At 41.3% G+C, this 14,346-nt stretch overlaps 1 protein-coding gene across 1 annotated transcript in view; it reads left to right on the plus strand.

Moving 5' to 3' along the window:
• LOC109909456 (kin of IRRE-like protein 3) overlaps nt 1-14,346 on the plus strand; it is a 201,103-nt gene that overhangs the window by 159,233 nt on the left and 27,524 nt on the right. Inside the window, exons 5-6 of the mRNA XM_031796333.1 lie at nt 4,476-4,626; nt 11,776-11,881. Of these exons, the coding sequence (XP_031652193.1) occupies nt 4,476-4,626; nt 11,776-11,881 (257 nt within the window). The remainder of the gene's footprint in view (nt 1-4,475; nt 4,627-11,775; nt 11,882-14,346) is intronic.

Raw genomic sequence — 14,346 nt, forward strand, 5'->3', positions numbered from 1 at the left:
CCCACGCCTCGCTCCACACCCCACAGATGATGGGAGGTAATGTGGCCAGATGTGCCAGAGTGAGATGGGAGTTTCCTGGTGATGGCTTCCCAAGATGGCTTTGACCCCCATAGGTCCCTCAATATCCAAATGGATCAATTATCTACCATTTACCTTTCATTAAGGTGTTACTTTGTGGTAAGTTATTGGATTGATATGATCATACTGTATGAAGCAGTTATTAAAAATATCTGGTTATACTGCATGTGAATGGGATTGAGTATGGGCTTGACCTGGTACCTACGAATGAACATTGTTGTACTCGTTGCATACGTTGTGGGGAGGCCTAGTAGAAGCTTCAGATGGTGGAAACATATCTAAACCCTAACACTCCTCGATTCCCACGGGGGACTAGTCCCACGGGGGACTAGTACTAAAATGTAGAAACATGAATGCACTCACTACTGTGTGTTTCTCTGGATAAGAGTGTCTGCTAAATGACTAAAATGTATCATGTAAATGTAAACACAAACTACATTTCAGTCAGTTCCTCATGGATGGACTGGTGAAAAACACAAGGAGTATAACAGTAGGAACAGCCACAGGAATGAGGGAATCTATTGCTCTGTGAAACATTCAAATGCATGACACAAAAAAGGAAGTTCTGCTTATCGTCCCTCTCTTCCTCCACAGATAAGTTTCCCTGCTCATTCCTCTTCTACTCCCCCACAAACCTTCAAAGACGCTTCTTTATCTGTCCTTCAATTTCATTATTTTCCACCCAACCTTCATCTCAGCAAAGTTTTCTGTATAATTAGAGAGATTTCCTTTTAAAAGGTAATGCTCACCACCAAGTGAGGCGGGGGGAAATCATCCCGGGGAAAAGAAGCTAATTAACTTTAGAGAGTGTATTATACATGTCACATTTTTCACAGTCAAGAGACAGAGTTCCCAGTAGTTGATCTGCATATTAATCTATAATACCCCTTATTTTTTCCAGTATTTCTATATTACTCGCTACATTTAACCTGTTTCAAATCATTAAAAAACGATCAGTCTCTCTCTCTCTTCCATTGTTTTTCTCTCTTGTCAATGTAATTAACCCCACTAGCTTTGTGAAAGATACATTTAAACTAGGCCTTAGGTGCACTAAAAGAGTAATATAATTAATATTGTTTAACAGAATTGTAGAAAATATCTGTCTTTCAGGTAGTAGGATTAGATAAGTTAATCAAAGAAGACCTCTTTAATCCCATGACCAGAACAATTATGTAGATATATTATTTTCTCTTTTGTAGAAATAGGGAGTACAAAGCTTATGCAACATATCTTATTCCTAAGTTAAATTAATATCCAGTATTGAGATTTGAAATGAGCTTCTGGTGTGGTCTGCAATTAAACAAATGCTGATTTAATTTAACCTGGAGCTACTTTTCAAGTTTGGACATATCAAAGGCTCGTTAGATTAACAGCAGAATATTCATGTCAGCCAAATTATTAGACATCCCTCTGAGCCTCCCTTCATATTCACTCTCACTGGGATTCTAACCTAAACTAATCAAGGAATTTCAGACATGCCTGCAAGGTGAAAACTGTCCATCTTTTATTTGCATAAGCCTTCCTGTTAATTGTAATAAACAGAAAAACAATTAGTGTAAAGGTTAGGTAAAAACAATATACAGCCTGTCATAATTTGATTATTTACTACAAAACTTGCAGGTATTCCTGAAAAATCAAAAAGCTCCATATTTATCAGTAGAAATGTAACCAGCATTATCACTATACTATAGGTGTCACGTTCTGACCTTAGTTCTGTTATTTTATTCTTTGTTTTAGTATGGTCAGGACGTGAGTTGGGGTGGGCAGTCTATGTTTGTTTTTCTATGTTGGTTTTTGTGTTCGGCCTAGTATGGTGTCGTTAGTTGTCTCTGATTGAGAATCATGCTTAGGTAGCCTGGGTTTCACGTTTGGTTTGTGGGTGTTTGTTTCCGTGTGAGTGTTTTGGGCCACACGGTACTGTTTCGGTTTTCGTTTTGTTCACATCGTTTATTGTTTTGTATTTCAGTGTTCAGTTCGTTTTGAATAAATGATCATGAACACTTACCACGCTGCGCTTTGGTCCGATCTTTCTTCCACCTCTGAGTGCCGTTACAATAGGTTCTCCCATATTCACTCAATATGACCTTCTACTGTCTCTGCCCCCTTATCCCATATCTTGAAGAGCAACTTTCACTTTCTCATTCTCCATTTTTCAGTTACTTTTTTAACTTGGGAAAGGTATTCTCCTCACATGCTCCAGGCAGTGATATGAGAAATCATCAATTTGTAATTCGGGCTATTTTAAAACAGCTAGTGCTTGGGTGTTGAGTTCTATACTGTAGCTGGGCCTGTACAAGATGAATGACTTCAGACAGGTCCAGAGCTATGAGAGAAACAATCCTGATGGTGTCAGAAAGGATATTACATTGACACATCCCACTGTTGACAGATAATATGTTCTACTTTAGGGGTGAGTGCCAGGCCTTTTGTAGCCTGGTTAGATCTGAGAAGAACAATATATGTACAGTATCTTTACGCTATTTTGCGCATTCCTTACATACATATTATTTCACTCCAAGACAATAGTATTTTTTCTTGGCTAGGTACAGGTAACACTTGAGTAAATGAGGGATACAAATTATATTGAAAACAGGTGCTTCCACACAGGTGTAGTTCCTGAGTTAATAAAGCAATTAACATCCCATCATGCTTAGGGTCATGTATAAAAATGCTGGGCAGTCCGTTATTTCGGCCATTATGGCTATGCTCCCATAGGATGACAATGCCCCCGTCGACAGGGCATGAGTGGAGAATGATTAGTTTGTTGAGCATGAAAATGATGTAAACCATATGCTATGGAAATCTCAGTCACCAGATCTCAACCCACTTATTTGAGATTCTGGAGCAGAGCCCGAGACAGTGTTTTTCACCACCATCAACAAAACACCAAATTATGGAATTTCTTGTAGAAGAATGGTGTCGTATCCCTCCAATAGAGTTCCAGACGCTTGTCGAATCCATGCCAAGGTGCAAGGAAGCTGTTCTGGCTCGTGGTGGCCCAACGCCCCATTAAGACATTTTGGTAGTTTCCTGTATTTCTTAAGACTTATAGTCATTGACTGGAGAAAGCAGAAAAGTAAGATGGTGAAAAGGCATACATGTACAGTATGTAAAAACCTCCAAACTAATATAATGCAAGGTTCCTTAACACTTTAATATGCAGTCAGTGTGTGGCATATTTGCTGGGTTTCTGCTATTATGTGGCAACCTGTCAATAACTTTCATTGTGACATGCCTTAATATCTAAGGGTTATTGCTGTTAAATATATATATTGTCACCTTTGGCGAACTTACAGAGATGATTATATACAAGGACTTGTGGAGAGCCTGTTTCAGAGGGTAGCTGTCAACTTTCCTCCCACGTGAGTCATAACCTTGGTTTGAAAAGTACATAAAGTACATCCTCAAAGGAAGTTCTCATCAGAGCTCCTCATAGTGCTGCTGTAAATAAAGGGTTTCATCACAACCTATTTGTTTGTGAATTGAGTAATTAAATTGTGAATAAACTGTAGAAAAATTGCAGAGGAGCATTTTGTTTTGCGGTTATAGTGGGACACACACACACACACACACACACACACACACACACACACACACACACACACACACACAAAGCATCAAAGGAGATAATATAATGAAGAGCAACATGTCCTAACTTGGCCTTTGCCTGACATGTCCTCTATAGCTGGACCTCTATAAGTGAAAATAAAACCGATTTCTTTGCTCATATCATAGTGTGGAACCGGCAGAGCCAAGAAAATTATTTGATATTGGAAGAGATTCTACTGTGAATCCCAGTAGTTTATTTGTAAAGCTAACCCAGGGGTCGTGTAATGGACAGTATCTTTGTATAGAGCACCAACAGAGTATTATTTGAAGCAGTATCAGTCTTGGCTTTGTGGTTGGCCACACAGTGCCCCTGGCATGGCCAATTTGTTCTGGTGGGTGAGCGTGCACTGCGGCATGGTGGTTATAGGGCACCCACAGTCCTCCCTGAGCACCAGGCAAGGCAGAATTGTACCGGGCAGCCAGATGGCTTTCACAATGCGAGTAGGGCTGCAGCTCAGAGGATGAGCACTGAAAAGAAGATTGATTTCCTTTGTGGTGTATGACAAGCCATGCGCCAGAGCACAACTCTCCAGTCACACAAAAGAGGGTCAAAAACAGATTTATTTTCTCGGATCAATCAGCCTTCGAGCAAGACTACAGGCTTGAGCATGCCAGGGGTTTACTTGTCTGTGTTGTCCACAGGGGCATCCAGGGCATTCAGGTGAATTGCTGCATTTGCGTTCCAGGCCTTGAGTTTAGATTTATGGTGTTATTCAGAATGTTCCACTCTCTCCACTACCACGTCATCGGTGAACTCTAAACTCTTTCCTTTTCTCTTTTCCTCTCAGACACTACTTCGTGATGGAAGGAGGGAGAGTACGGTTAGCACCCTCTACCTGTCTGCATCCAACATCGAGACAGGCCAGCAGATCATCTGTCGAGCATCTAACAAGGCTGTGCCCAACGGCAAAGAGACCAGCGTCAACATCGACATCCAGCGTGAGTTTCCCCTCCTCTAAGGCCTATAACCTGGTCCCTGACAAAATGTTAGTGTGCCCCAGGGTATTTCCCACCACAGTATCAGCCCCTGACTCGATGGATAATATGTTTCTCTATGTTTACCATTTCTACTTGAAAGAGGTATTTTTTAGCACAAAGAGGCCATTTTGACAGTTGCAGTTATAAACATCTAGATTCATTGGAATAAGCTCTGATGCATATGCTTAATTGGTTTTGCATTTGTTGTGTGGGTTGGTATGAGATCACCTTGTTGTTTCCAGTGATGAAATATCACTAGACCCGTCTGTCTTAAGTGAATGGGATTTTTTCTTTGCTCCAACAATCTTTCCGCGACATTGTGCACATATCCCTGGCTCTTTTATTTCCTCTCCTATGCTACAAATCTTTATGATGAGAGCATGCACAATTCCTCTCCAAAATAGGAAAAGTAAGCCCAGCGTGTAAAACACATTGAGCTTCAATTGTCAGAGAATCTTTTTCGATCAAGAACTATTCACAGTACGAGTTTGATTCTGAACAAAGGGATTTCGCATCAGCCCCCTTCAACACCATTAAGTAAGACTAATAAAGCAGAAAATGCTATTTAGAGATCCATTACAAGTGACGGCTCCATTCTTTTCATTGTGTACACCACGAGAGGCGCATTCCGGCTCAATGCCAGCATGCAGGCGAATGGAGGCGCCAGGATACAAATGATTAACAGTTGTTGGTGTTTGCATCACTCGCAGTTTGTTCTAATGTTTTTGTCATGCAAAGTGAGAGGAAGTGTGGTGTGATTGCGTGAAACGGAGAGTAGTGAGGAGCTATGTTACAATGGCTCTTCCCTCCACGCTCCAAACGGGGTTCCTGTGGTCGTGACACAAGGCTTAACAATGGGAAGGAGTAGTTGCTAACAAATAATCCCGGAAAACGATCTTTGCAACTTGCAAAACTGGGGCTTCGACTACAGCTTTTCACAGGGTGAAGAACAAATGAGTGTGAGCAAGAGGAAATTGACTACCGTCATGTTGCGTCCCACTCACCTTTTGTGTTACCCCAGGCCTCTCACTCACCTTCTGCCACTCTCCACCTCCACCTCCACTCTTGGCATGTGGACAGGTAGCGAGGCTGGTGTTCCTCACCTCTGTCTCCGGTGCTCACGCTGAAATCCACACTAATTAAGCCACACAAGAAATAAAAGGCACGTTTGAGTCATTGGTGCAATTGAATAACTTCCGATGCTGACTCATTTGATTATTGGGTTCATGCCTCGGCGACTGGGTATGAAACGCTCAAAATACACTGTTGAAAATATCATTCAGAGGAACATGAGAACGATGAATACAAAGCTTGTGTGCAATGAAATACATATTAGGAGGTGGATGGTGAAAGTTTAAACACTTGCTAGAGCTTATAGAATTAGATTCCAATGAGCATTTATAGACAGCCTGAAGACCACGTGAGTGTGAATACAGACAAATCATTTTCTAATAGAGGAAGTGTGCAAAGAGAGGTATCCATCTGGTTTCCAATTGCTACAAGAGAAAACGGGTGTTGAATGAATAAATGATGGAGCGATTGGCTAGGGAGAGAGAGGTAGACATGCACCCTCTTTCCCCCCAAACCTCCCGTTGACAGAGTAGTCACCACAGAGGTCCTGTTCACCTCTCTACAGGGGTGCAGTGTGTAGGACAGGGGGCAGTAAATATTGATGAGAGACAGCTGTCTGCTCACAGAACATGGAAGTACCCGGGGGAGTGAAATAGTGGAGAAAGGACCTAAATAAATACCTTTCACACCGAAATAGACACACAGAAATGTAAGACTAAGTCAAGCCATTTTGCAGGAGGATGCAAATTCCAAATGATTATTTGTTGGCCCCCACCCAGTACCACCAGATCAAGGCTAAGCTAAGAGAATACATGACCATGTTCCCTTCAACTCTTGAGGGTTGCTTTAAACTCTTCTCAAAGCAAATATTCCATTGGGCCACACACAACATTCAGGCCTGAATGGCTAATTTAGTAGTACAATTGCCGTGTTACCGAAACAAACTCAAGATGAAAAGCGTGGAATAACATACATTACAGCCATTTGTGTAGTCCATGTCAAGTACTAAGAAAAAATCTATGCTTGTTGCCTTTGTGTGTTGTATCTCATATGTTATGACTGGTGAACAAGTGAGCACTTGAGTGCGTGTGTCTCCACGTATTAATTTTTGTGATTGTCTCCGTTCCCTTCATTTAAATTTGATTAATTGGATCTATGTGATAATGTCAGCTACAACAAAAGTAATACTTGTTTTCATAGTTTTAACTCTGTGGATAACTTTTATTTTGGCCACCTTTCCCTTTTAAAAGCCTTAACTCTCTCAGTCTAATTTTGAGTAATCTAAACATTACCCCAAAACTTTACTGCACAGCGTAAGCCTGTGTCAAATCCAATACATTTTTGGGCACTATTTCCCTTTATCACTTTAATGTGCTTGTGAATTACATTGGCCTCAGCATTTTCAGCTCAACACAAGTTCATACAGAGTTATCTGACCTGGAGGGTAAGCATATTAGTATCTAAACATGCAGGAGACAGGAGGCAGGATGAGTTCAGGACCATGTACAGAGTGCAGACTTTAGTTGTGCGAGTGAGTACATTAGCTCAGTGTAATTATTTGATAGCAGAGAGTTAGCCCATGGTTCTCTCTTAACTACACCATGACTTTGGGCATTCTTTATATTGTGCTCTGTAGACTTTTTTAGGGTAGGGCAAAGCCTGAAAATCACATCCTCCAACTCTGAACCAAAGACACCATATAGCGAGCCTCATGATAATATCTTCAGCATGGCTGGCTATGTGTTTATCTGTCTGTTGAGCTGCGTCCAACATGTGTGAACGGCATCCCACACACAAGGGGTGGGGTGAGGGTTAAGGCTAACGCGTTTGCATTGCAAATAAGTCGAGCAACGGCAAGGTAATGCCATTTGTTGAGACTAATCAATAGAAAACATGCAGATGTGTGGTGGGGGAGGATTTGTGTTTGTTACCCAGCTCCTCTTCATGCTCTCGTTGCCTAATCGAGCACATAATGACAAATTGATCTGGAAAAAAGAGAGGGAAACATGGGCCGCTAGTTCGAGTATGCCAGAGGTGTAATGATTTTATCATAAGGACTACAATTGGGAGCAGTGGCTCAATCTGGATTCACTGTATTGTTACTTTCATGTAAGGTTTTGAATGGAAATCAGTAGCATCTGTACCATCACTCAACTAAGCTATGCCCACCAGCCTCCACTGTTTTCTCTTCAAACTTTTGAAAGTAAACCATGTGTCGGATCTACTGTTGAACCTTCCAGGTATACTTGAAAATGTAAAAAGCCCAAACATATGGCCTACAGTCAGAATGGCAAAACATATGCCTGCATTGTGTGAGTGGGTAAATAAATGCATGGTGTTGGCTTTGTGTGTTAGTCAAGCTGTGAACCTGCAGTTGTCTGCCCCTGTGTGCCCGCCTCCAGTAATACACTGGGCCAACCAGCAAGCTGCATCAATATCCGTATTGCTATGGATATGCCACTGCCCTAGTTGTGAATAAACAGACTCCCCATCAGAACCAGCCGTTGCTCCTGGAGGCTTATCCTCATGGAGGAACAGCTGTGCACCCAAAGAGAGTTGAAATTGAGCTTTAAGAAAGGGAAGAAAGCAATTTACGTTGGCACCATCTCTGGGAAATCTAGAGAAGTTGGCTGATTGTTCAAAAACGCCATCTGCTCCTTTCTTTGAACTTCCGATCAAAAGCTGTCAGCAAACTACACTGTCTTCCTCTTTTTTTAGCCATGCTGTTGTTGTCACCACCACTGCCATCATTACCAGCGCTGCTATTCCCAGCTCCCCTCCCACCATCTCCATTTCACTCTCACGATGAATCTAACTTAGCGGCCCTGCATTTTGATGGGCCTGTCGCGTGAAGCCTCAAATGAGCTCACTCCCACTCATGCATTTATACATCAAAGTGACAAACAGACTTCTTTATTAAGTGGCTGTGTCTGTCTGCATGAGGGTCAGGGGGCGACAAATTGGCATCCAGAGATCCCATCCCAGAGTCCCTCTCATCGGGTGTTTTGGCGGCCGTCACTCCCTTCCCCTGTTCTCCAAGGACAGAGCTTTCCAAGCAGAAGAGCCAAGTCACTCATCTTATTCACTTACAAAATACATAATGGCATCATGCCTCAACGTCTCATAAGCGAGAGACAGTCGGGTGCTTCTCTCATTCAGGGAGGGTCAGTCTTCACAGGATGATTGACTTGAAAGAACTACCAATCAGTAATAAAATAGACAGCATTGGGCCAAGATGCCCTCAGACCTCACTAGCAGCTGAACATTTTTAGTTTGGTATTACAGAGTCTAAGCATGCTATCAGGATAATGTTGGCAAGGTAGTAGGCCCATGGAAAAGCTCCCACCACAAAGCAAAGTAGCAGGGTAGACTGCCACCACCTCTACATCTGCCATTCTGCCTCTCTGCAGTTCCCTCTGCCTGCCAATTTGTCCTCCTAATTAGCTGGTCTTCCAGGATCCAGCATGTTGTTCCTACCTTCATTGGCCTGCAGGAGACCTGGCACGGGTGTGCGGGTTGTTGTGTGTTTGTAAGGGGGCATAGTGTCCCAAAAAGTCAAGGAAGCAGATGAGGGGTAAGCATGGCACCTGGACCACCCTCCCTCTTGGGTGCAGTGGCAGCTGAGCTTGCATAGAGCAGCTGCACAGTGTATTTCCCCTCCATACACACGCACACACACACACACACACACACACGGATGTATGCACACTTGCACGCAAGAACAAACACACACACACACACACACACACAGAGGGATGTATGCACACTTGCGCACAAGAACACACACACACACGGAAACACACACACATCAAGGTCCTGTGTGGCTCAGTTGGTAGAGCATGACGCTTGCAATGTCAGGGTTGTGGGTTTGATTCCCATGGGGGACCAGTAAGGAAAAGCAGGCACTCACTACTGTAAGTTGCTCAGGATAAGAGTGTCTTCTAAATGACTGAAATGTAATCTTCTTCTTACAACATTGGGAGGATTGGGCTGAGCAACAGCAATCTAAGTGTTCTCTCTGCTAGTGGCTGTGACACTGTAATCGCTGAATCCAAACAACTGGGCCCCTGGATGCTACATTAGTGTAATTGCACATGGAGACAGGACACCATCCAAATAGATGTTTGCTGCACCTGCACCAAACGCACTCTAACCCCTGGGATCTCCCTATTTCTCTCCATGATAAATCAACTGCCATTTCTGCTACTTTGCTGATGTGCCTAAGGCTCTCCAAATGACATAACGACAGATGTGTAATTATTCTACTTTCTCAAAGTTTAAAGCTAGGGAGGTCTAAGGTCTGGAGAGTCTTTGGACCTTTCCAGTTTGAAATAATGATGTTGTAACATCTCGCTACACATTTCTATCATTCCTCATTCATGTATTCGTCTGTAGGCTGTAGGGTCAAGCCAAACGTATCATTGGAAACAACATCATGCCGTGGCAACTGCAATCATAATTCTGCAGATTTATTTTAGAAATAAAGTAGTCAAAAGTTGACTTTATGTATCGTGAATGATGGTGAGTGAGAAAGTTACACAAGGTCAAAGATCATGTTAGCATGCTTTGGGGGTGTGTTCTTTGACCCTCAAAAACTTCCTCACTCATAATTTCAGAATTCATTCAGGATTATCTGTAGTCATGGTAGCATCCACATTAATGTAGAAGTGTTTAGAAACATATTCTATTCTTATTTACAATAAAAGTCTCTCCAAAATGACACAATACCTTATAACATTCATTTTCTATTGGGCACAAAGTATGCTACAGTATGGACATGGGACCAAATACTAAACTCCTTAGGGGTGTCAATAAATTTGACCTCTACCTTTTTGAGAAAAAAAATCCCTTGTTAAACAAAATCTCTTTCTCTGAGCAATTCTATGTATAAAATAATATAATTTCCCGCTTTTATTGGCAAACAATAGAGCTCCGTATTATGAATTCTTAATTTTATACAGTCATTATTGCTCATCTTTATCAAGGGTGTCAATCATTTTGAAACCCACTGTATGTAGATATGATTAGTCATATAATTTATGGATATGCACTCATAGAAAGCTTCCCTCTAGCTTCCATGCCACCCTCTTTCCCAGCAGAGTTAGATTTCATCAAGCAAAGTTGAATCAAGGACTTGATTGAATTAAAAGCAATCTACATAAGATAGATATGGAAACGGCTTGGACAGTTGCCACAGTAGACGTTAAAAGGCAGTAGTCCATTTGGATTGAAGCAGCGGACATAGAGAAATGCGAGAGGGGCCATGCTCGTTGCTGCCGTGTTCCATTAGTGATATCAGACAACCTTTGAGTCTCCCCATGACGTTCAGCGATGGGGCTTATACTGAAAGACCATTGTTTTTTTAATCACTCAGACTGCCAGTGTTTGATGAGGCTTTTTGTCCCCCAAAACCCTTTACATACTTTACAGGCTATACCATTGGCCCTTTCATCAATGCTGGACATTGAAAAAGCTTGCCTCATTTGAAATGTTTAATCTGAACATAAAGGAGGACCAAAGTGGAGGATTAACCATTTGCCTTCAGAAATGAAAACAGATTCAAACGTATTTTCAAAAAGAATGCTATACCTTTGTCATTTAGATACATTTAATTGCTGTTTATTGAATTAACATAATCTATGTGTTTGCTATTTTAAGAGCAGTTTTAATTGTGTCTCAGTGTTTATTCATTTTTGCAATTATAATGGAGTGCTTAGCAGGCAAATCACTGTTTCTATTAATCCTATTCTTTCAATTCGCCAATTACTGAAAAACTCATTATCAAGAGTTGCACTATTTGCTTTGATTTCATGTGTTTTTCTGCTATTTAATATCTCTAATGAAGAAAAAAATAAGTATAGGTAGTGTATTTCTGCACCTGTGGAAATATATCGCAACACAAGTTACTGTAGGGGAAATATGCTGGTCTATGTTCAATTAAAATGGCAAGCACGTTTCTGCAACCGCCCTAGATTACTGTAAGGCTGTTACGGGGGTCTTTTCTAATTGGTTGTCTGTCTCTGGTGTGTGTCCATTCAGATTTGCCACTTGTCAATCTGTCAGTGGAGCCTCAGCCCATTCTGGAAGGAAACCTGGTTAAGTTCCACTGCTCAGCCAAGGCTAACCCACCCGTCACACTGTACAGGTAAGATGACCAACAGTTGAAGTCGGAAGTTTACATACACCGTAGGCAAGTACATTTAAACTCAGTTGTTCACAATTCCTGACAATTCCTAGTAAAAAGTCTCTGTTTTAGGTCAGTTAGGATCACCACTTTATTTTTTAAGAATGTGAAATGTCAGAATAATAGTAGAGATAATTTATTATTTCAGCTTTTATTTCTTTCATCACATTCTCAGTGGGTCAGAAGTTTACATGATACCAAATACTAACTGAGTGTATTGTCCTAAAATTGTTTAACTTGGGTCAAACATTTTGGGTAGCCTTCCACACGCTTCCCACAATAATGTGGGTGAATGTTGGCCCATTCCTCCTGACAGAGCTGGTGTGAGTCAGGTTTGTAGGCCTCTTTGCTCGCACATGCTTTTTCAGTTCTGTCCACACATTTTCTATAGGATTGAGGTCAGGGCTTTGTGATGGCCACTGCAATACCTTGACTTTGTTGTCAGGTTATGTCTATATAGGACTCGTTAAACTGTGGATATAGATACTTGTGTACCTGTTTCCTCCAGCATCTTCACAAGGTCCTTTGCTGTTGTTCTGGGATTGATTTGCACTTTTCGCACCAAAGTACGTTCATCTCAAGTAGACAGAACGCGTCTCCTTCCTGAGTGGTATGACGGCTGCGTGGTCCAAATGTGTTTATACTTGCGTACTATTGTTTGTACAGATGAACGTGGTACCTTCAGGTGTATGGAAATTGCTCCCAAGGATGAATCAGAAGCTTCTAAAGCCATGAGATCGTTTTCTGGAATTTTCCAAGCTGTTTAAAGGCACAGTCAATTTAGTGTATGAAAACTTCTGACCCACTGAAATTGTGATACAATGAGTTATAACTGTAATAATCTGTCTGTAAACAATTGTTGGAAAAATACTTGTGTCATGCGCAAAGTAGATGTCCTAACCGACTTGCCAAAACTATAGTTTGTTAACAATAAATTTGTGGAGTGGTTGTAAAACAAGTTTTAATGACTCCAACCTAAATGTATGTAAACTTCTGATTTCAACTCTACTTATACTGTACATGCACAACTAATGTCTGTCTGTCTGTCTCCACCCCTCTCTTATGATTGTCTGTATCAGATTATTTTCACTCTGAACTTGGTTCCTTGAGAAGACTTTGAACATGCTGTCTGGGAATTTTACTCTAAACTCCATTAGTAGTCTCTAAATGAGAAATGTATCATAGAAAATGAGTTGTGGGCCAGACATCCTGCATTATGCAATACCCCATAATGAGAAAGAAAAACACTGAAACAAACGTCATATGATATACAAAGGTCCTCTCTGATAGATGTTGCTTATAGCAACACTTCAGTGTTGATGGTATTAATCACTGTCAGATAATTCTTATCATGCCATGACACTATTAAATCTCTCGTCGATTTGGAAAATATTCACAGAGAGCTATACCGAGGAAAATCTAATGACACATGTCTGTTGAAATTACTTCCCAGTCATGTACTTAGAGGCTAATGAATGCATTGACTTGCATGGCTTTTGTTTTGAGATATGTTGTCTATATACCCTGAAGATAGATACACTATGGGTAGTGGGAGAACAGCTGGTATTGTGTTGTATCTGATGAGGTTGTCAAGGTTACAAGGTCTCATGTTAAAAGGGCGACATGTGAGTCAGAGTACTGAAGGAGGGCTAGTGGACATTTGTGTGGAAGGAGTGGGTTGATCTTCTGAACCTACGCTGAACCCATGTCTTATTCTATTTCGCAACACTTTTTGAATTCTGCCTGACAACTGCAAGCACACATTAAGAGACTTGATTTGGAGCACTGAGTTTTTCAATTCTCACAAGAAACATGAGATAGAAGTTATTTACTCTCATGAAATCTCACTTAGTGCTTGAAGGGGTGTAATGCCAAGGTGATTTGTCAAGACATGATTTTCTGTGTGGGTTTTAAAACCAAGGGAAGAATAAGTGGAACAAAATCAATAGCGAAGGGAATTACCTGGCCGACACTGAGCATGAAGCTGTATTGGGAAATGAAATGGATCTACAACACACTCACAGGTGGCAAAACAGAGACATTCCTTTGATGGATTCTGCCCTTTAAAAACCAGATATCAAAGCAAACAAGACTCGTGTTTGACTGTACAGCTATACACCAAAGGCAGGTCTTCTGCTACCATCACTGTGGAAATCAGGCTCTATTGTAGTGGGACCCAGATCATGTCTACATTGAGACGACTTTTCCTTTGGCATGGAAAACCATTGGAGAATGGATTGAAAGAAGGAGAGGGGTAGAACTTCAGGCTGAAATAGGCACTCTCTAGAAGGATTTCACTAGTGTTAGGATCCAATACCACTTTGAGTTGAGTCAATTTGCATCTGAACCCACACTTCACTTCTGTTCGGAGGACTGTGAAATATATAACCTTTTTCTAATATGCAACAGTGCAGATTAATTTCTGA

This window comes from Oncorhynchus kisutch, linkage group LG18, assembly GCF_002021735.2.
Source record: "Oncorhynchus kisutch isolate 150728-3 linkage group LG18, Okis_V2, whole genome shotgun sequence".
Lineage (NCBI taxonomy): Eukaryota > Metazoa > Chordata > Actinopteri > Salmoniformes > Salmonidae > Oncorhynchus > Oncorhynchus kisutch.